Raw genomic sequence first — 23,003 nt, 5'->3', positions numbered from 1 at the left:
CTCCCCTTGGCTTAGCGTAAATGGAAGCCAGCCGAATAGGTGCGGGAGCTTGGAATTCAGTGTTTCCCGCGCCCCCCTTCTGAATACGTGAGGCCATAGGGTTGGGGGCAGGGTGGACAAAGACGAATCTAGAATCCTGGTGCTTTTTAAATTAAATTTTGGGGTCACACCCGGCGGTGCTCAGGGGTTCCTCCTGGCTCTGCAGTCAGGATTGAACTCCTGGCGTTGCTCGGAGACCATAGGAGATGCTTGGGATTGAAGCAGGTCGGGCACGTGCCAGGCAAACCCGCTGTACTATCGCTCTAGCCCCATCCTGGTGCTTTTGAAAGGAAGGAATCTAGCGTCTGAACGTTGTCTATGCATCACGGAACCATCCCATGCAAATGCTGTTCCTTCGTTGATTGGCAGGACTTCTTTTACCCAATCGCGGACACACACACACACACACACACACAGAGTCACTCACACTCTTGTTTGTTTGTTTTGGGGCCACACCCGGCGATGCTCAGAAATTACTCCTGCCGAGCTGGGGAGACCCTATGGGATGGCGGGGATGGAAGCCGGGATGACCGCGTACACGGCAGGCGCCTTGTGTTTCGTATATTCCGTCTCCACGAGCGTCCCCTGTGTGATCGTGTGGCACGTGCGAGTGTGGTTTTGCGCTTGGACCGAGGCACGCAAGAAACGGTAGTTGTCTGGCCGCGGGGTATCGAGGCTGGAGCCGAGCAGGGCCGGCGACGGGGCATCGCGGGTAACGGAAGCGGCAGCCCCACTGGGGCGCCGGGCCCCCAGCGGGCGCGGACTGGTGGCGTCATCGCGCCGCGCCGCTTCCGGTCCCCAGCACCGGAGCGAATGACTTCTCCCTCCGTGGGGCGGGAGGCTGGCTCGTCGCCACCCGCGAGGACCTGCGATCGCGCGGCGCCCGCCAGTCAGCCTGCCGGCACCAGCCTCCCTCCGGCGCCCGGGACCATGGCCACCGACTCGTGGGCCCTGGCGGTGGACGAGCAGGAAGCGGCGGCCGAGTCGGTGAGTGGGCTTCAGCCACGAGCGGGGTTGGGGGTCAGCGTGGCCGAGCATCAGACCCAGGGCGGTCGGGGCCAGGTTGAAGCGTGGGTGGGACGGAACTCGGACCCAGAGATGCGATGTTGAACCCTCGCCTGCCGGGTTTCGCGAGTGCAGCGGGTGCTGCTGCTGCTCTCTTAACCTTCAGGGCTCAGGCTGGCGCCTAGACCGTGCGCACGGTCACCACCCTGGACCAGAATCACCTTTGCAGGTGATTCTCCGCCTCCCTAATCTTTGCTGCTCCTAATCTTAGCTGGACCCCGGAACCGGGGCCGTAGTCAGTTCCTGCTTCTCTCCTCCCTCTCCTTGCTCAGTGATGATTATGATCCGTTCCGTAGGCCCGGCAGCCAGTCAGTCCCGCCGTGGTGGTTTGACTTTGTTCAGGGTCTGATGCATCCGTGAGCAAGACGGGTAGCAGAAGTGGTTGTGTGGAGGGCCTTTCTCCTCCCTAAGAGTTTTGATGATGCTCACCTACTTCTGTTCGTACTTATTCCTGTGCGTTTCCCCAGAACAAAGATTTAGTCTGATTAAAAAGAAAGAGGGCATATATATAATTTGAAAAGAAAAATTGGGGCCTGAACGATGTACAGCGGGGAGGGCGTTTGCCTTGCATTCTACCCACCCGGGTTCGATCTGCAGCATCCCAAACGGTCTCCCAAGCACGGCCTGGAGTGATTCCTGAGTGCAGAGCCAGGAGTAACCCCTGAGCATCGTCGGGTGTGACCCAAAAAGCAAAAATAAACAAAAAATTTTAAAAAACCCAATAGTTTTGAAAACGACAGCTAGATTTTGCCTCCTCAAAGTAATTCTGTTTCTTGAGTTCTCTTTTTTTGGGTATTTATTGCTTTTTGATTCTTCTCCATTCTCCTTTCCTCATCCTCTATGAATGACCTCCTTTGTCTCCATCTTTTTGTTATGTTATAGTGTAATATGTCAATATTACTGTCATTAGTAAGTCTTCACTTGGGGTTGTGTTTGGGCCACACTCAGTCTAAGGACTTACTCCTGGTGGGGCTTGGGATGGACGCCAAGGACTGAGCCCAGATAAGGGCTGCATGCAAGGAGTACCTTATCTGCTATACCTGCTTTTTTCTTCTTTTTTCTTAAAGTCAGGTTTGTTGAAGTGTAAGATCTTGTGAATTTTGACTGAGGCCAGCAGTTTGTGTAACCATGCCACAATCAAGATATAGAGCTTTTCCACCACCTTGTCCAAAGATTTCCTTCAGACTTAATGGAATTTCTTCCATCTCCCCACCAGTCTCTACAACTACCTGCTGATTTGTTTTCATTTGCTAAAGTCTTAACTTTCCCAGTATGTCATATAATATGGAATCATATAATGTGTAATTTGGGGGAGTGGGCAAATGTGGTTTCTTTAAACATATAGTATTTGAAATTTATCCATGTTACATGTTTTAGTGGTATGTTCCTTTATATTGCTGAATAGTATTTCACTATATGAATGTACCATAATTATTCTTCTGTTGATGGAAATTTGGGTATTTTCTTCTTGGGGCAGTTATAAATAAAGCTTTATGCATTAGGATACATTTTCTCCTTTTGTTTTTGGGCCACCCCCAGGAATGCTTATAGACAATTCCGGTTCTGTGCTCAGAAGTGACCCATATGTGTAGCTGGAGATTTAAACTTAGGTCCTGGGGGCCTGAGAGATAGCACAGTGGCTCGGGCACTTGCTCTTCATGCAGCTGACCTCATTTCAATCCCTGACATTCCATATGGTACCCTGAACCTGCCAGGACTAATTCCTGAGTGCAGAGCCAAAAGTGAACACCACGGCAGGGAGTGAACAGCATCACAGGGTGTGTCCCAACCCCTCCCACTGCAAGGTGGGTTTTTTTTTCTTTTCTTTATAGTAGAAGGCCTCACATGCACAGTAAGTGCTCTACCACTGAGCTATATCCCTGGCCCTGTTTTCTTTTATGGAGTCTGTTTTCTTTAATGTAATTTTCTCAATTTTAGTATCTTTCCCTCCCCGCCAACTCCCCATCCCACCCATTTTCTTTGCTGTGCTAGGGATAGAACTCCTCACATACAAGGTATGAGCTTAACTACTCAGCCTCCCCCGGGCTTCTTGGTATTAGGGGTTTTTTTGTTTTTTTTTGTTTTTTGGTTTGGTTTGGTTTTGTCTTTGTTTTTGGACCACACATGGAGATGCTCAGAGGATACCCCTGGCTTTGCACTCAGACATTACTCCCCCAAAGATAATGACCACCCTTCTCCATGTTTTTATTATATGTTATAGCGTAATATTATGTCAATATTACTGTGTCATTAGTAAGTCTTCATTGGGGTTGTAAATTATCTTAACATTGTAAAACCTAAAATATTAAAGGTGTTCATAACTATGGATATAGGTAGATCATTTTGTCTCTTGTTGTTGTTGTTGTTGTTTTTGCCACACCTGGAGATGTTCAGGGGGTTATTTCTGGCTCTGCACTTAGAACTCAGGAGACCATATGAGATACTGGGGATTGAACTCAGGTCAGCTCTGTGCAAGGCAAAACACTCAACCCACTGTACTATGACTCCAACCCTGATTTTCTCTCTCTCTCTCTCTCTCTCTCTCTCTGGAAATTCTTATTTAATTTTCTGCATTTGAAATAGTTTCCTGAAAAGTTGCAAGAGAATTGATTTCTCCTTTTGGTGCAAGTAGAGCAAAAGAAGCTTTCTGAACCAGTGATACCTTCAGAATAAATGTCAGTGTTCAGTTACTTACTTGCCACTGCAGCAGACAATGTAAACTTTCTTTTGCTCGGCAGGTTCCTAATAGCTCTGAGGGCTGATGCTTTTAGTTTCTGTTGCAAGCTTCCTGAAAGTCTGCTACTCAAAACAACCGCTTGTTTACATTGTTGCTACCAACTTTCCCCTTTACTTGCATTTTAGTATTAGTTATTTTAACAGTTATTTTAACAATTCATTATCACTACATTTGAACAATGTAGCAACAGGAAAGAACCATGTTCTTTTCTTGCTTTTGGCTTTTTGGGTCACTCATCAATGCTCAGGGGTTACTCATGACTTTGCGCTCAGGGATTATTTCTGGCTGTGCTGGGGACCATATGGGATCACCGGGATCAAACCCAGATCCGTGTAGCTCTGTGTGAGGCAAACGCTCTACCCGCTCTACTATTGCTCGGGTCCAGCCTTATTCTTTTCTGATTAAGAATAAAGTGCTTTGTAATAATGAATATATCTTTTACTTTATTTTTAGTTTTTTGTGCCATACCCAATCAGGGCTTACTCTTGTACTCAGGGATACTGAGTACGACCAACTTTCTTGGGGGACATAATGTGATGCTGGGGACCAAACCCCAGCCAGACACTCCCCTTACCTGCTGTACTATCTCTCCAGCCCCTAAAGTAATATTTCTATTTGTTGTTTGGGTCACCTAGTGGTGCTCAGGGGCTTGTTTCTGGGTGTGTAAGTAAGAATGTACCCCCCTCACACTCCCCCCGGCATGGTCAATTCAGGGCATTCAAACCTGCTCTCTCTGTACTGAATGTACTCTCTCAGGCCTCACTAGTAATGAATATTCTAACACAGTTCTACCTTATTGACTTATTTATACTTCAACCCTATTTTTTATTTTAGCTAGCGGTTGGGCTGAGTGATAGCACTAAGGGTAGGGCATTTGCCTTGCACGCTACCATCCCAGGTTTGATTCCTCTGCCCCTCTCAGAGAGTCCGGCAAGCTACCGAGAGTATCCCGCCTGCATGGCAGAGCCTGGCAAGCTCCCTGTGGCATATTCGATATGCCAAAAACAGTAACAACAAGTCTCACAATGGAGACATTACTGGTGCCCGCTGGAGCAAATTGATGAACAATGGGACAACAGTGTTATAGCTACAGCTAACAGTTGTCACCTCAGGAGAAATTGTTACTAACTTTACTTTTAAAAATATTGACAATAAGTCATTAAGTCTCTCTCTCTCTCTCTCTCTCTCTCTCTCTCTCTCTCTCTCTTAACATCCCGGATACTAGACTTAAGCTAGGTCTGATGCCAGGTTGAGGAGGAGTGTTTTAAAGAAATATACTAATAGTGTTGGAATTCTATGCATGAGAAACCATTGTTAATAGTATAGAATCTCAATAAAAGAAAAACTTGTTTATTATCCATCATGCATAATGCTGGGTACTTCATATTTATCATCTGGTAGTGTCTTTTTCACCCTTGAGATTTCATAAAGGAGGGATCAGAGAGAGATTACAGCAGGCAGGGTGTGTTTGCCTTGCATGCAGCTGACCCGGCTTCTATTTCTGGCATCCCCTGTGGTCCCCTGAGCCTGCCAGGATTGATCCCTGAGCACAAAGGCAGGAGTAAGCCTCAGCACTGCTGGGTGTGGCCCCAAAATAAGAGTTTATAAAGGATCTTTACTACTTTCTGGTAATTTTCTGTTTTGCCAGTTTTCTTTCTTCCCAGCCTTCAGCGTGTTCCCCTTGCTGCCCCAAACCCACCACCGCCAGAGCAGAACTGGCACCAAAAACTGTTCACTGTCCACTTTCCCCTGTTCTCAGCTAATCACCATTAGAATAAACCAAACCATTTTTCATTTCTCCCTCTCCTTTCCCCCATTTTCCCCCCCACTCAGCTGTACTCAGGGCTCGCTCCTGGCTCTGCACTCAGGGATCACTCCTCTTGGCGCTTAGCGGCCAAATGGAGTGTCAGGATCAAACTCGGGTTGGCTGTTTGTAAGGCAAGTGCCCTCCCTGATGTGTTGTCTCTCCAGCCGTGAAAGGCCTATTATAAACAAAAATATCTCATCTTTAAGGTGTTTTCTTTTTTATTTTGTTGAGGCATACCTGACAAAAGCGTCTTTGTACTCTATTAGGAGAGGAAAGTCCTGCCAGGGCATTCCTGATTAATGGAGTTTTATCAAGTTCTAATAATTCTTTCTTTGAAATGTCTCTGCTCTATCCCTTCTTTGTATTTCCACGTCAGCTGGCTGTTTTTTCCATCAGCATGCCACAGTGGCCCAGGTTTAGAATATCAGACCTTCAGCTCAGGCGATCGGAATGCGAGGCTTCTCTGGGTTTTTTTTTGTTTGTTTTTGGGTCACCCCGACAATGCTCAGGGATTTCCTGGCTCTGAACTCAGAAATTAATCCTGGCAGTGCTTGGGGGACCATATAGGATGCGGGGGATCGAACCCGGGTCAGCTGTGTGCAAGGCAAATGCCCTCCCTACAGGACTATCGCTCTGGCCCAGTTCGAGACTTCTTGTGGCCTGCTGAGCCCCAGGCTGCACCCCATCTTCAGCAGAACTGATTCCTACTCTCAGGTGCTTTCCAGGGCAGGCTTCCAACTGCAGCGCTCTCTATCTGAAGGAGGACTGCCTTTCCCACGGTCTCTCTTTAAGTTTCCTCTTGGCTGGAATGTGGGAGAATGACAACACACATGGTATTCTACCGGGAGACTTTGGAATCAGGGCATTACGAAAATGCACAAATTGTCATTTCTCGTGGAGACTGTAATTAGGACATGTGAATCTTGAGCTATTTGAAGCATTTTTTAATTTTTGGGCCATACTCGACAGTGCTCAGGGGTTACTCCTGACTCCGTGCTCAGGGATTGTTCCAGGCAGTACTTGGGGGACCATATGGGATGCCGGGGATTGAACCTGTCTGCTGCATCAGGTGCCCTAGCCCCTGTGCCCTACCCACTGTATTGTTGCTCTGGACCCCCAATTTCTATCTACCACTGTATTTATGGTCATTTTATTGTCAAACCTTTCATAAGCAAAGGAGCCCAGCAGAACAGCCTAATGAGTAGACTGTATGAGTAGGTCTCGAGAGCATCCTGTGTCTCCTCAGCTTCACTGGAGAGGTTCTGTTGATTCAAAATCTTCATGAGTTTTTCCTAACACTTTCCCTCCTTATCTTTCATTTAGTTGAGCAACTTGCACCTTAAGGAAGAGAAAACCAAACCAGATGCCAATGGTGAGTGATTAAAATCTACTTTGAAAACAAATATGATTTCCTTTAGTATTCCTATCTTAACAACCATCTAGGAAAAAAATTTTTGTGTGTTTTGTTTTGGAGCCATATCTAGCCATACTCAGGGCCTACTCCTCAGGGATCACTGCTTTTGGAGCTCAGAGGACCGTGTGAGAGTGCTGGGGATTGAACCCAGCTCGGAAAAGTATAAGGCAAGCTCCTTACCTGCTATACTCTCTCTGGCCCTGAAAAAAAATTTTTAAGTACCTGATGGGACTGGCCAATACTGGCAGTCACTACATCTGTGAATTACCAAACTGGATTATTTAGTTATTTGCTTTTAGAGTCATACCCAATGGTGTTCAGGGGTTTCTCATAGCTTTGTACTCAGGAACTAACTCCTGGTGGTGCTCAGGGAACCATATGCAGTGCCAGAAGCTGAATAGTGTCAATTGCTTAAAAATCAAGCCACATCGCCCCAGTCCTCTGCTCTGCCACTTCAGCCGTATCATGCCTAGCCCTAATAACAGGTTTTGAGATACAATGATAGGATTTAGAATAGGAAAAAAATTGAAACATAAGCAGTAGTACTCTTTTTTTGGGAGGGTGGGGGTCCACACCCTGTGGTGCTTGGGTTACTCCTGACTCTGCACTCAGGAATCACTCCTGCCAGGCTCCTGGAACCCTACGGGATGCCAGAAACCTGGGTTGGCTGCATGCAAGGCAAGTGCCCTGCCCACTATACTATCTCTCTGATCCCAGGAACAGTACTTTTATTTAGGAACAACAAAATACTTTAAAAATTTTTTTTGGAGGGGCTGAATTGTGCAGGCTGACTCGACCCCCTTTTCCCATTTTTTTCATGTAAACCCAGAACCAAAATTGCCATAAAAAAGCTTGAGTTTTTGGGCTCAATCACAAAAAAAAAAAAAATGAATGAATGAATGAATGAATGTGGAGAAGGGGCCCACAGGCCTATGCTCAAGACTTCTTTCGGTTCTGTGCTCAGAAATCACTCCTGGCAGGCCTTGGGGGACTATGTGTGGTACTGGAGATTGAACATGGGTCAGCTCCCTGAAAAGCAACACCTAAACTGCTATCTCTGGCCCCAGTAATACGTTTTTATTTTATTTATTTATTTATTTATTTAATCTGTAGCTTGGTCTCATTTTTTTTTTTTTATTCTCCAGGTCTTTACATTTATGGTGTCCTAGATGTTGACAATTAGAGGGGCTAGAGCAGTAGTATAGCCAGTAGGCCATTTGCAGTGCAAACAGCTGAACAGAGTTGATCCCCGGCACCTCATATGGTACCCTGGGCACTGCCAGGAGTGATCCCTGAGTGTAGAGCCAGGAGTAAGTCCTGAGCACCACCCTGTGTGACCCAAAAAGGGAAAAAGAATTTGAAAGTTAGAATTTGAATTGTCTTAGCAGTTGGGTATGGGATGTGATTTGATTGAATTGTGGGGTTAAATTATGGACACTTTGTTTTTGATTTAGGTGCTGTTAAGACCAATGCAAACGCAGAGAAGACAGATGAAGAAGAGAAAGGTAAGCCTTTGAGTCCTATTTCAGTGAGGTTCTACATTCCAAGAGAATGGATTGTTATGATGCTTCAATTTTATATAAACTTGACTTAACATTAGTGGCAATCATAGTACCAATAAAAATTCAGTATAGTTCTTAGTGAAGAACACTAATAGCATACCTTTCTAAGAAACTCTACTTTGATCAGCTGATGAACTTCAGTATAGCAGAAAATATTTCCTGGATGATTATGGCAGGGACATTCCAAAAGAAAATTTAAGTCCTGTCCATTGTCTAATAAAATTAAACCTATGATATTTTAATGGGGACTGGAGCAATAGCACAGCAGGTAGAGCTTTTGCCTTACACACGGCCGACTGGGCGGACCCGGGTTCGATTCCTCTGCCACTCTCAGAGAGCCCCGCTATCTACCAAGAGTATCTCGTCCACATGGCAAAGCCTGGCAAGCTACCCGTGACATATTTGATATGCCAAACACAGTAACAATGAGTCTGACAATGGAGACGTTACTGGGCCCGCTCAAACAAATCAGTGAACAGCGTGAGGACAGTGATGGTGACAGTGATATTTTAACACATTTAGCATGAACAGCAAAGGTACAAGCAAAATGTATAAAGATACACATTTCATTTTTTGTTGTGATTTGTATGTTAAGCAAACAGTAGTTTATACTGTGTGCAAACTGAGTAGATATCTGCATTAAATAGGAATAGATAAATTCAGGAAAGGAGGAGAATTAAGCAGTGATATTCTGGAGGAGAATATGAGTGGGAAAGGATGTATTAATGTCATCAACCCTTTTATTTAAAAATTTTCAATTGGGGCTGGAGAGATAGCGGGTAGGGCGTTTGCCTTGCACGCGGCTGACCCGGGTTCGATTCCCAGCATCCCATATGGTCCCCTGAGCACCGCCAGGAGTAACTCCTGAGTGCAGAGCCAGGAGTAACCCCTGTGCATCACCAGGTGTGACCCAAAAAGCAAAAATAAGTAAATAAATAAATAAAATTTTTCAATTGTATTTCTAATCAAAACTGTGGTATGTTTGGAATTAAACTGTCCAGTGCAAACACATATTACTGTTTCAGATAGCAAAGGAAGTTGAATTCAGTTGAGCTCTTGGTAAATTTTAAGTCCAGTTAATAAAAGAACTTACCCTTTTGGGGGCTGGAGAGATAGTACAGCAGGGAAGGCACTTGCCTTGCATGTGCCTGACCAGGGTTCGATTCCCAGCATCCCATATAGTTTCCCAATGACCACCAGGAGTAATTCCTGAGTGCACAGCCAGGAGTAACCCCTGAGCATTGCCAGGTATCACCCAAAAACTTGGAAAAAGAAAAAAGTCTTTATTCTTGTTTCCTTCCAGAGGACAGAGCTGCGCAGTCGTTACTCAACAAGCTGATCCGAAGCAACCTCGTGGATAACACGAACCAGGTGGAGGTCCTGCAGCGGGACCCCAACTCCCCGCTCTACTCCGTCAAGTCCTTCGAGGAGCTGCGCCTGTGAGCACTGTTTTCTCTCTGACTCTCCCTGCCACATTAGGTAGTGACCGAGCCCTTGTGGAGAGCAGAACATCTTTAGCTAACACAGTCAGTACGAAAATTTAGCTGCTTTGTGCTCTTAAGTTTCCTGCACATTATAGTCAGTGCTGCATAATTCAGGTACCGGTTATTAGAAAATGTGCATAGCTGCAGTTAAATACCAGAAAAAAAATGTCCCAGGTATTTAGCTTCTTTCTATAACCAAAGGAACTAAGATATTTATTTTCAACTTCTAGGAAACCCCAACTTCTCCAGGGAGTCTATGCCATGGGTTTCAACCGCCCCTCCAAGATACAAGAGAACGCCTTGCCCTTGATGCTTGCTGAACCGTACGTGCTATTTATTTTTTCATTTCATTATTTTAAAAAGCTATCTTAGTAATATATGGTTGTTTCATATTTAGGAAATAGGGGGTTGGAACGATAGTACAGCGGTGAGGGCGTTTCTACCTTGCACATGGCTGACCCGGGTTCAAACCCTGACATCCTATATGGTTCCACAAGTCCTGCCAGAAGTATTTTCTGCGTGCAGAGCCAGGAGTGATCCCTGAGCCTCACGGGTGTGACTCCTCCCGCCACCCCCCAAAAAAAAACGAACAAATAAACAAACCAATTTGGAGATGGGGCTGGGAGATCGTCGGAAGGGCTGAAGCGGAGGCACCATATGGTTCCCCCCAACCCTCCCCTGGGCCCCCACACAGTTGGGCCAGAGGAGCAGCAGCTCATTGTCAGGTCCAAGTGTTCAGCCATCGGACTCGTGCGGCTGGGCTGAGTCAGGTATTGCCTGGCGTGGACCCTGCGCATCCCAAGCTCTGCTGACACGACCCGTGTCCCCAAGAAAACAGTGAAAACTAAATACAAAGAACATGGAGACTCCTGTACTGTCTTTCTTGCCCTATTGACTTCTGCTGGGGGCACCTGGCTGTGGTGTATACGCCTGGCTCTTTGCTCAGGGATCATTCCTGGTGTTGCTCGGGGACCATGTGCAGTGCTGGGATGGAACTAGGGTTGGCTGTGTGACTAGCCAGTGCCTTCAGCCCTGTCCTGTTTCTCAAGCACTGCCAGTAGTATCCCCCCTAAGCACTGCAAGATGTGGGCCCCTTCTAAAAGAAAGGTGATTTAAATGGCAAATTTTGGGCCAGGGAGATGGCCCAAAGGGCTAAGTATGTGCTTTAGAAAAGCAGGAGGATTGTGTTTGATCCCTGCCTTGGCAGGCTCCCCTGAGCAATGCCAGGAACTATCCTTACCATTGCCACATGTCACCCAAAAACAAAACGAAAAATTTTATATACTTATCATAGGTTTTGGAAATTAATAGCATACTAAATGCTTCACTAAATTATACACTTTAATAACTGGTGTGACATATGAACTATATAAAAAAATTTTTTTAAAGTGTAATTAGTGCTGAGGGGAAAAGTAAATAGGGCATGGAGCCAGAGTGATGGGACAGTGGGCACTTGCCTCGCACGTGGCCAACCCAGGTTTGATTTCTGCACCATGTATGCCTGCCAGGAGTAAGTCCTGAAATGGAGGCAGGAAAGGAAAGAAAGGAGTAAGGGAGAGATCTGGGTCTGGAATGATGGTTTCAGTGGGCAGGGTCTTGCACATGGCCAATCTGGGTTCTATCCCTGTTGTCCCAGATGGTCTCCTGAGCACTGCCAAGAGTAGTACCAGAGGACAGGAGCAATAGTACAGCGGGAAGGACGTTTGCCTTGCACGTGGCTGACTGGGTTTGATTCCCAGCATCCCATATGGTCCCTCAAGAACCGCCAGGAGTAATTTCTGAGTGCAAAGCCAGGAGTAACCCCTGATCACCGGGTGTGACCCAGAACGGGAAAAAAAATAGTAGTATACAGTGCAGAGCCAGGGGTAAGCCCTGAACATCACTGGGTGTGACCCCAAAACAGAACAAATAAAGTAAGAGGGAGACTAGGAAGGCTAAGTCCTGATTGTGATCTTAGCCACAACATTAAAAAAAATTATTTTAAAGACTATACACCCAGGCATGCTCAGGACCCAGGCCCAGCCCCACCCATCCAAAGCCAAACTCTGTGGTGTCATGTGAAGTTGGGGATCGAACCCACGGACTCAAACACGCTGAGCATGTACCCTTGCGCTGAGCCACGTGCCCAGCCCACCCACTACATCTTACTATGAGAACTTTCAAGCATCAACCTCGAAAGGGTTTTCAGGTAAAACATAAATATTATAACTTGGGTTCTACCACCAGCATGTTTCTGTATTTCAGTCCCCAGTGTTTGCAGCAGCACGTCCTATTTTGCCCTGGTCTTCCCTAGCAGTGCTCAGGGGATCTGGAAGCCACTTCCGGTGGCCTGTTCAATACTTGAGCCCAGAGGTCAGTCTTGCTTGCCCCCATGCTGCGGAGACTCCAGGACCTCGCCAGCAGTATAGGAGTGGGGGAGGGCATGCTCTGCAGCACTGAGGATCAAACTGGAGTCTTGTGCATACAAAGTATGTGCCCCTGGCTCCTGTGCTAGCTCCCTGACCCCCACATTTCAAAGTAAATCACAAATGTAGTAAAGTGACTCAAGTAGGACGTCATCAGATGATGTCTGCAGATGTGAGGAAGACAGTGTCGGCATGTCATCTGGGGCAGTGGGAAGGTGCTGCCTCAGATGGGTGCCTGGCAGGTATGTTTTCACTGGAGGTAGAGTGAAGTGCAGTGAACGCGGGGGTGGGGTGGGGGGGTAGTAGGAAATGAGAGCAGAGATAATGGGAGCCAGATCAAGCAGAATCGGGGAGAATGGGAAGACTTTTGCCTTCACAGTGACTGAAATGGGAGTGATTGGAAGGTTTTGGAGCAGAGCAGTAACATACTGCATCATTTTATTATTTTTTGTTTGTGTGTTTTGGGCTCAGGGCTTATTCCTGGCTCTGCACTCAGAGAATACTCCAGAGAGGAGGCATCTGGGGTGCTCGGGATCGAAACCAGGTCGGCCGCATATAAGGCAGTACCCTACTGGTTGTACTGTCTCTCTGACCCTAGTATTGACTCATATTTAAAGAATCACTGCTGTGTTGAAAGGGAATGGAAGTAATGAAGTGCTTCTGAATCCCACCTGAAATCCCTTTGGCCTCAGGCTGGAGATCCAGTACATGGGTAAAGGAACTTGCCTTGCATGCGGCCAGTCTTGGTTTGACCCAGTACCACAGCTAGTCCCCGAGCCATTACTAGGAGTGACCTTAGCACAGAGCCAAGAGTAAGCTCTGAGCACAACTTAGTGTGCCCTTCCCACCACAAAAAATGAAATTTTTAAAAATTCCAGGCCTGCACTCAATGACAAAGTACATACCTTGTAGACATGAGATTCCCAGCACCGCAATCAAATCTCCCTGTAGAACCATGCATTTGCAGAACTACCATATGTAGCTGCTACCGAGACCAAGGCCGCCTTCTAGAAATTGATTTTGAATATTCATTAAAAATTTTTTATTATGAGAATCATATTTGATTATTTCTCTTTTCCTAATAAATCAGCCACTTTATCTCAGTAGAGGTAATGTGGTTGCAGTGTTTATAATTAGTGCCCCAAGTGGCAGGTGAAGACCCTCCACTCTTGTCTTTAATGCCATTTCCGTCCACCTCTTCCTCCCCTGACCCTCTGCCCACTTCTTCCACAGCTTTACAACCACAGTGATGTTGTCCAAAGGTTTGATTTCTTTGGGCACCGTCTTGAAGTCCTTGTTTGTTTATATACCTCACATGGGTGAGATCACGTGGCATTTGTTTCTTTCCCCCTGACCTATTTCATTTAACGTCACACCCCGCAACACCAGTCATTCGTCCTCGCGTCTGGGGGAGATGCAGTGCTCCTAGTGGGAACGTGCAGCTTGGAGTTCAGTGCAGCGAGTGGCCAAGAAGGCCAACACAGCTCCTCCCCAGCCTCTTAGAGTGGCATATTCCCTGGATACTCTTTCTTCATTTTAGTAACTGCACATATCCTAACCAGCTTGTTTCCTCACGCAGCCCACAGAACTTAATCGCGCAGTCTCAGTCTGGTACTGGCAAAACAGCTGCCTTTGTGTTGGCCATGCTCAGCCAAGTAGAACCTGCCAACAGATACCCTCAGGTAAGGGCTTGTGAATTTGGGTTTTCTGCTAATGAAGCTACAAGGAGAAATCCCATGTGATGGGGCTGGAGAGAGAGGACAGCGGGTAGGCCACTTGCCTTGTCATGTCATCCCTGGCATCACATGCTGTCCCCTGAATCAAGAGCAATCCCTGAGTACAAAGGAGTAAGCCCTCATATTGTGACCCCAAAACAAAACAAACTAAAGAAAAAATCCATTTGAGGGGCTGGAGTCATAGTACAGCATATATGGTGTTTGCCTTGCATGCGGCTGACCCAGATTCAATTCCCGACATCCCATATGGTCTCCTGAGCCCCACCAATAGCAGTTCCCGAGTGCAGAGCCAGGAGAAACCCCTGAGCATTGCCAGGTATGACCCACCCCCCAAAAAAAAATAGCAAAAGAAAAAGTCTATTTGATGGATTAAAAGCTTAAAGCTAAGTTGTGCACGTACTTTGCATATAGCAGCCCTGGATTTTATCCCTGGCACTCAGCATCCACGGGCAGCACCAGAAGTTACCCTCTGGGCACCATAAGGTGTGGCTCATATTTTCACCTAAACTAGAACCCCTTTAATGGACCACAGGCCATTCGGTAGTGGTAAAGAGCCTGCTCCCCTTTGCTGGCAAATCGGGGGTGATGCCGACAGGCACATTCCTTCACATGCTGGGGAATCCTTTCTGCTCCACAGCTCTCATCCACTGGGCGTTGAAGAGAGTATTAATCTCTAATTGGAGTTTTGCATTCTTGCTCATGTGGGTTTTGGTGCTCTCATGACCAAATGAGTTCTGTAATTCTTAAAAATTCTAACTTGTGGGCCAGAGAGATAGGATAGCAGATAAGGCACCTGCTTCCCTTGCATGCAGTAGGCTGGATTTGATCCCTGCTACCACATATGGTTCCTGGAGCACCACCAGAAGTGATCCCTGAGCACCGAGCTAGGAGTCAACCCTGAATACAGCCTGCTGTGGTCCAAACTACCCCCACCAAAAAGAGAGAGAATTTAACTATTGGAGCTGGGGAGATGGTTCAAAGGTTCAAAGGACTGAACATGTGTGTGTGGGTGGTACAGGTTCAGTTCCCGGCACACGATTCCCCAACACCACTGGTTATGGGCCACTCTCTCACCCCCAAAATTCTATCTTAATGACTTTGCAAGTTAAAGGAAATGGTGTGCACTTTTATATACATGCTCTCTTCAGCCTTCGCGGGAGGCATGATCAGGTTCTGATGGAAATTCCCCATCACAAAGGGATATTATCTTTGCCCTCTTACCCTACCAGTGTCTGTGTCTCTCCCCAACGTATGAGCTCGCCCTTCAAACAGGAAAAGTGATTGAACAGATGGGCAAATTTTACCCTGAGCTGAAACTGGCTTATGCTGTTCGAGGCAATAAATGTGAGTACAATGTGATCCCATCATTATATTTCTCCGTAATTTGAAAACTTTCAAAACATACATGGTACTTGAAATATCCACACGAACCCTCCACCTAAACTCACAAACCTCTAACTTTGCGATATCTTTGCTGCTTCTGTGTATGGGGTTTGGGTGGTTTTTCAGGAATGCCTACTTCTTTTCTATTGCTGTACCATGATATTGGAACATTCAGGTGTGCACCACTGAAAATCAGCATGCCTGTATACTACATTAAGTTCACCACTGAAAGTCTAATTCTATTCTTAATACAATATTCTCTTCTGGGGTTTGTTTTGTTTTGGGACTACACCTGGCAATGCTCAGGGGTTCCTCCTGACTCTGCACTTAGGAATTACTCCTGGCGGTGCATGTGGAACCATATGGGATGCCGGGAATCAAACCCAGGTTGGCCGCTTGCACGGCAAGTGCCCTTCCCTCTGTCCTATGTCTCCGGCCCCGACAATATTCTCTGCAACATGATTTACCCACTCGCCTTCTTCCCCTCTTCCTCCTGGTAACCGCTAATCTTTCTTAAAGTTTATCATTGATTTGTTTTATTCATACTTTTTTTCTCTATATGTCACATGAGTGAAATCACAGTTTTTTTTTTGTCTTCTTTACTGAGCTTACTACTCTACATTCTTCCACATCGTTGGTGGTAGCAGGAACTCATGACATTCTGTTGTGGGGGCTGGTGGGGGGCGGTGGTGCTGATCAGACCAAGTTCAGCACCTGTGAAGGTGGAGCTCTGCCACCAAGCCACACATCTGCCCTTCTTGTTATTTGTTTCGGGTTTGGGGGCAGCTTCTGGCTCTGTGCCTCGGTGTCACTTCAGCCCTGCCTAGAGGACCATGTGGTATCAGGGATCTAACTTGACTTGCTTCCACTGCTTGATCTTTGCACTTAGGAATTATCTTTGAGCCACAGATGAATCTTACACATTGATTTGGTTATCGTACTTTTAATTTTCTTCCAATCCAGACTACTCCCCCTACCTTTCCCCTCCCCCTGTTATATCTGAGTTTCTTTTTATTTTGTTTTCGGTCCATGCTCCCTGGTGCTCAGGGATTACTCCCGGCAGGGTTCTGGGGACCATGTGTGGTGCCGGGGATTAAACCCTGATCAGCCACATGCAAGGCAAATACCCTTCCCTCAGTTCTATTTCTCCAGTGCCATATTTGCATTTTTTTTTCTTTTTGGGTCACACCCAACCCATGCTCAGGGGTTACTCCTGGCTCTGCACTCAAGAATTACTCCTGGCGGTGCTTGGGGGACCATATGGGATGCTGGGAATCGAACCCGGGTCGGCCATGTGCAAAGCAAACGCCTTACCTGCTGTGCTATTGCTCCAGCCCCCATATTTGCATGTTTGAAGACACTAGATCAGTGGGTTTAAAAAGTATTTCACAGTGGCATCAAAGAAATAACACTGGGTTAAGGTGCTTGCCTTGAATGAAGCTGACCTGGGTTCAATCCCTGGCACTTCATATAGCTTCCCAAGCCCTGCCAGGAGTGATCCCTGAGTGTAGAGTCAGAAGTAAGCCCAGAACATAGCCTGGTCAAAAATTTTTTATTTTTGGATATGTTTTATTTCCTAATTATTTTTCTGTGCCAGGGATCAAACTCCCATATCTTGCATGAAAGGCATGTGATGATGTTTCATTATCATTAGACATGTAGGGGCTGGAGAGATAGTACAGGGATTAAGGCACTTGCTTTGCATGCGGCCAACCCCAGTTCGAATCCTGGCACTGCATATGGTCCCACAGCATACCAGCAGTAATTCCTGAGCACAGAGCCAGGAGTAAGCCTTGAGCTACTAAGTGTAGCTCAGAAATAAAGTGAGAGTCCAGTAATTAAATCTGGAAACTTTTACTACTATTTCTTTATTCTATTTTTAATTTTTTGACAAACAGTGTCAAGCAATTTTTGTTAGAGACCCCAGCACCCCCATCCCCACTCAGCACTGTGTGTGGCCCTCTTGGAGCTCACTGCGGGGCCAGCTATCAAGATGCACTGGCCCTGCCCCAGAGCACCTCTGGGGAGGCCCCTGCTAGTTAGAAAAGATGTGATAGAAGTTTGGTTAAATTCTATGGTTCTTTCACACAAGTCTGTGACTTACAGAAATTCACTCTGTACCAGTGCCTAAAGGCAACCTGGATTCTGTTCTGAAGAGAATTTAAATGTTTGCAGTTTGAATTTGAGCTAGCAGGCTAGAAACTCCTTAATGTTTTGTTTTTGCTTTATTTTCAGATGTTCTGGGCTACACCCAGCAGTGCTCAAAGGGTATTCCTGGCTCTGCTCAGGATTGACCCCGGCAGTGCTCACAAAATCATATGTGGTGCTGGGTATTGATCTGGGGTTGCTACATACAGTGGCAAGTGCCTTACCTTGTACCTCCTCCCTGACCGACTGGATGTTTGTTGGGGAGGGTGCTGTCATGCCCTGTAGTGCTTAGGAGCTGTTCCTGGCTCTGTGCTTAGCGGTAATTCCCGGGTGTGCTTTGGGACCCTGTGTGATACGGGATGTAAGGCAAGTGTCTCAGTGCCTGTGAACTTTGGCCAAGCTCTGAATTTTTTTTTTTTTTTTTAATGTAGAGGACAGTGGTTCACTGAGCTGATAAATGGGAACACTTGTTAGTTTTGAGAATATTCCCATGTGACTGAAGGTGATTCGAGTTGTCGGGGTTGAAATGAAGGGAACAGAGGCTGGACTAGAGTGAAAGTACTAGAGTGTGTTTACAGAGAGCCCAGATCCTGCCGCAGCACTGTGGGGAGCCACCCTGGAGCTCTACCTGCTGTGACCCTCAAAGGGAGCATCTGACGCCAAAGAAAGAGCTGGTGGGGCTGGAGAGGTCGTGCTGCGGGCAGGGCGCTTCCTTGCACGGAGCCTTCCCAGGTGTGGTTCCCGGGATCCTGCATGGAATCACTCCTTAGTGCAGAGCCATGAGTAACTCGAGTATGGCTCGGTGTGGCCAGAAAACTTAGTAAATAAGGGGGAAAGCTGGATTTCCTCAGCTTTTGAGCACACAGGGTCTATAATGGCCCGTGGTCGGCCAGACCTGGTCTGGGAAAGCACTTCGAAGAGGCAGTTTTTTTTTACTTTTCTTCGAAGACGAAGTCTTTCATAATTAATCCTGTTACTGAATGGTCACATATATCCCGAAATTGGTGAAGAGGGTAAGTGAGGACAACTGCTTGTTTGACAGATGTTAGGGGAGCTGCAGGGCAGGGTGCCCTGGGGAGAGAGTCTCTGGGCCTGGGACTACGAGGTGTAAAGCAGAGATACTCCCAGAGGCTGCTCACTGGGGCGGACGGCTGTGTCCCACCCAAGTGAGATCTCTGGCACACAGCAGGCAGGTGTGCATGAACCCTGCACACCGTGAGAACAGCTGAGGAAGATGGGAACGTGTCTACTGTGACACGCAAGCCCATCCTGCACCTCACTGGGACTGACTGTCGATGAAGAAATAACCCTAATGGCCAGAGAGTTGGTGCAGGGGTAGGGCACTTGCCTGGCTGGTGGTCAACAAGGGTCCAAGTGCAGTAGCACCTGCCCCAACCCTGCCAGAGCCTCCAGATTAGAGCTGGGAAGTATCCTGAGCACCACCAGGTGTGGCCCCGAGCCCCCCATCTCCCAAAACACAAGTAACACTCTTAAAAGAGAACTGGATGATTCTAGAGTAAAAAATATCCCATTCAAGAGGTTTTCTTTTACCCTTTTTTGGGGGGAGGAACATACCTGATGGTCTGGGGTCTGCTCCCTGCCAAGCCCGGGAAACCATGCAGTGCAGTGGGGCCGACTCCAGAGCCCATGCTCAGCACGTAGGCCTCTCTCTCCTGCTCGGTTTTCATACTGTTGTTTGTGTCTCTTCCGTAGCTCTCCAGCAGTAGTTTCTTGTGTGTGTGTCCTTAAGTTTCTAAGAAAGGGGAGCTGCCTTTACCGTAGGAATATGCAAAACAACCAAACATCTCCCGTCCACAGTGGAGCGGGGTCAGAAGATCAGCGAGCAGATCGTCATCGGCACCCCTGGCACCGTCCTCGACTGGTGCTCCAAGCTCAAGTTCATCGACCCCAAGAAGATTAAAGTGTTTGTTCTGGATGAGGCCGACGTGATGATCGCGACTCAGGGCCACCAGGACCAGAGCGTCCGCATCCAGAGGTGGGGGCTCTGGAGGGGAGGGACGAGGGAGCCTCCCAGACCGCGGCTGCTCCCCCCTTTCCCCAAAGCCTCGTCTCTGGCATCAGCTTCTTGAGCCCCCAACCCTGTGAGCACTGACTGGTTGGGCGGCTTTGGGCCGCTCCCACGGAGCCCGGGGTGGAAATCGGGGTGGGCCCACCCTGCCTGGCCCCGGGCCTGCTCCTGCCTCCTTCCCGGGGCACTGGGCAGGGCACTGGTCTGTGGTCTGCGGTGCTCCCCAGGACGAAATGGGGCCATGCGGGATCCCCGCCTCCCCGCAGGATGCTGCCCAGGAACTGCCAGATGCTGCTGTTCTCTGCCACGTTCGAAGACTCAGTGTGGAAGTTTGCCCAGAAAGTGGTCCCCGAGCCCAACATCATCAAGCTGAAGCGCGAGGAGGAGACGCTGGACACCATCAAGCAGTACTACGTGCTGTGCAGTAACCGTGACGAGAAGTTCCAGGCCCTGTGCAACCTCTACGGGGCCATCACCATCGCGCAGGCCATGATCTTCTGCCACGTGAGCAGCGGGTGGTATGGGGGTTGGGTGGGCTCAGGAGGACCCACTTCCCTCTGTGTGGCTGCAGGCTTGGAGTGAGAGAAGGAAGGTGGGTGGCAGGAGCAACGACAGCAGTGTGCCACTTGCTGGCTGTGCATACTGCTGACCCTAGTTCAATTCCCAGCACCACACAGGGCCCCTGAGCACTACCAGCTGTGGTTTCCATTCTCCCTTTCCCCCCGACCCCCAGTGAAAAGGAAAGGGTAAGACCAACAGTTTAAACCATCTAGGCTCACATTTATCTAGAGATGAGTTAGAACAAAAATTCAGGGCTGGAGAGAGTGTGGCTGACCTGCTTCTATCACCAGCACCCACATGGTTCCCTGAGTACCACCAGGAGTGATGGTTGAGCATAGAACCTGGAGTAAGCCCTGAACACTTGGGTATGGCCCAAAGAAGAAAAAAATCCAAAAAAGAAACCCAAATATCATCCCATTAAAAGTGGCTAAAATTTGGACCAAAGAAAATACAGAGTTAAGTCACTTGTCTTGCTTGTGGCCAACTGGGCTCCAACCTCATCACTGCATATGGGTCCATGAGCAGTGCTGGGCATGACCCCTATCTCCATCTTCCCCCATAAAAATAGTGTCTAATATTCTGTTTACAATTTACTAATTGTAAATGGGCTGGAGCGGTAGCACAGTGGGTAGGGCTTTTGCCTTGCACGCAGCCCATGCGGCCGACCCGAGTTCGATTCCTCTGCCCCTCTCGGAGAGCCCGGCAAGCTACCAAAAGTATCTCGCCCGCATGGCAAAGCCTGGCAAGCTACCCGTGACTATTCAATATGCCAGACACAGTAACAACAAGTCTCAAAATGGAGACGATACTGGGCCTGCTCAAGCAAATTGATGAACAACAGGAAGACAGTGCTACAGTGCAGTGCTAATTGTAAATTGTGTAAACACAACCTGCTGATTAGACCCAGTAGTACATATTACACTTATTGACGGCAGCAAGCCACCTTGTCGCGGGTCTTTCCATTTTTCCTTTTGTCAGGTATGTGCATGTCAAACAATTCTTTTCACTGCAGACTCGCAAAACCGCCAGTTGGCTGGCAGCCGAGCTGTCCAAGGAAGGCCACCAGGTGGCGCTGCTGAGCGGCGAGATGATGGTGGAGCAGCGGGCAGCAGTGATCGAGCGCTTCCGCGAGGGCAAAGAGAAGGTGCTGGTCACCACCAACGTGTGCGCCCGCGGTGAGCAGACGCGCTGGGGCCCGGATGGCCGGGGGGACGCTGTGGTCTCGGGGAGCTTTCCAGAAGCCTGGCGCCCTGCAGGGGGCCTGCCCCAGGGCCCAGGAGGTGCTGCCGACCTGGGCTGCCTGTGCCCCCAGCGCCTGTTCCCGGGTCCTGCCCACACCCCCTGCTCTGCTTGCCCTGCCGGCCCCCGCCTCACACCTGTCCCCGCACAGGCATCGATGTGGAGCAGGTGTCCGTCGTCATCAACTTTGACCTCCCGGTGGACAAGGACGGGAACCCCGACAATGAGACCTACCTGCACCGCATCGGGCGCACGGGCCGCTTCGGCAAGAGGGGCCTGGCGGTGAACATGGTGGACAGCAAGCACAGCATGGACATCCTCAACAGGATCCAGGAGCACTTCAGTGAGTGGGCCCTGCCCTGCCCCGCCCTGCCCCGCCCCGCGCTGCTGCCCAGGGGGGAGACGGGCCTGGCCTCGGTCCCAGTGAGCGGCTCTGGAGCCCCTGGGTCAGGGTGTGGGGACACTCCCTGCACCTGCACCCTGGGGAAGGCCACAGGTTCGAGCGTGTTGGGTCCCGGCGCGCCCATAGCCCCCGTGATTTCCGCCACGCTGACTCTCCCTTTGGTGGCGTCTCCGCATGCGCCCCCGTTGAGCTCTTCCTGTCTTCGTCCTCAGATAAGAAAATCGAGAGATTGGACACGGATGACCTGGACGAGATTGAGAAGATAGCCAACTGAGGCGTCCCGGGTACCCGGTGCCCGCTGGCGCTGCCCCTGCGCGGGAGACTCGCGCTTTCCCGGCCCGGCCTCGGCTGTCACCGAGACAAAAGGCGCGAGCCGCGACAAACTACCTACCTCATTTCAATTACGTTTGGACTTGACAAAAATTGTACAAATGATGGGGGATGGTAGAGAAAAAATGTTTACACAACTTTTGAAGATTAGGCGTGAATACACAGAAATTTACCTTTTGGCAATTCCTTGTCTTTGGCCATTGTTTCCTGGTGCATTGATTGCTGCGGCTGATTGCGTGTTAATGTCCTATGTGGCAGCCCTGCCCTCTCTGTTCTGAGCGTTTGGGTGCAAGTGAGGGAAAGGAGGTGTAGAGGCAACCCCGAGAAAGAGGCCCAGGTAACGCATGTGTGTGCCGGGCATAGTGCTGGGGGCCTCCAGCACGCCTCGTGAGTTAGCAGGGAAGGATTTGGGTACGATGGTGTGTGTGTCTTGTAGCTGCCATCGGGAGGGTCTGGCAGGCAGGGAGCACAGGACCTGCCGCTTCCTTATGTAGGTTTTTGTGAGGACCCTGCCCTCTCTCACCACTGTCCACACTGATGCCGCCCAGGTGGACTTCGCTTTTGCAAGTCCTAAGGAGGAGGAGGGGTTGTGAGGGTGGGGACTGTAGCCTGCGTCCCGGACTCTTGTCTCACAGGTGCTGGGGATCAAACCCAGGTGGCC

At 48.6% G+C, this 23,003-nt stretch overlaps 1 protein-coding gene across 1 annotated transcript; it reads left to right on the top strand.

Annotated features, from left to right (window-relative positions):
* Positions 1-834: 834 nt before the first annotated feature.
* LOC130043592 (ATP-dependent RNA helicase DDX19B) lies at positions 835-22,519 on the top strand. The gene is made up of 12 exons (XM_056135995.1): positions 835-1,026; positions 6,972-7,020; positions 8,517-8,567; positions 9,928-10,063; positions 10,339-10,431; positions 14,093-14,195; positions 15,479-15,593; positions 19,599-19,776; positions 20,076-20,313; positions 21,383-21,545; positions 21,761-21,952; positions 22,225-22,519. The coding sequence occupies exons 1-12, from the start codon at positions 853-855 to the stop codon at positions 22,284-22,286; spliced, it is 1,554 nt and encodes a 517-aa protein (XP_055991970.1). The 5' UTR covers positions 835-852; the 3' UTR covers positions 22,287-22,519.
* The last annotated feature ends 484 nt before the right edge of the window (positions 22,520-23,003 follow it).

The sequence above is a fragment of the Sorex fumeus genome, unplaced genomic scaffold (genome assembly GCF_029834395.1).
Source record: "Sorex fumeus unplaced genomic scaffold, SorFum_2.1 ptg000122l, whole genome shotgun sequence".
Classification (NCBI taxonomy): Eukaryota; Metazoa; Chordata; class Mammalia; order Eulipotyphla; family Soricidae; genus Sorex; species Sorex fumeus.
This window is presented reverse-complemented; position numbering and strand designations above follow the sequence as displayed.

Bases quoted from the DNA above. Each gene is read 5' to 3' on its own strand.
- LOC130043592 (XM_056135995.1), top strand. From the start codon at position 853: ATGACTTCTCCCTCCGTGGGGCGGGAGGCTGGCTCGTCGCCACCCGCG. The intron at 7,021-8,516 runs GTGAGTGATTAA...TTTTTGATTTAG, and splicing joins AACCAAACCAGATGCCAATG to GTGCTGTTAAGACCAATGCA. The intron at 21,546-21,760 runs GTGAGCAGACGC...GTCCCCGCACAG, and splicing joins CACCAACGTGTGCGCCCGCG to GCATCGATGTGGAGCAGGTG.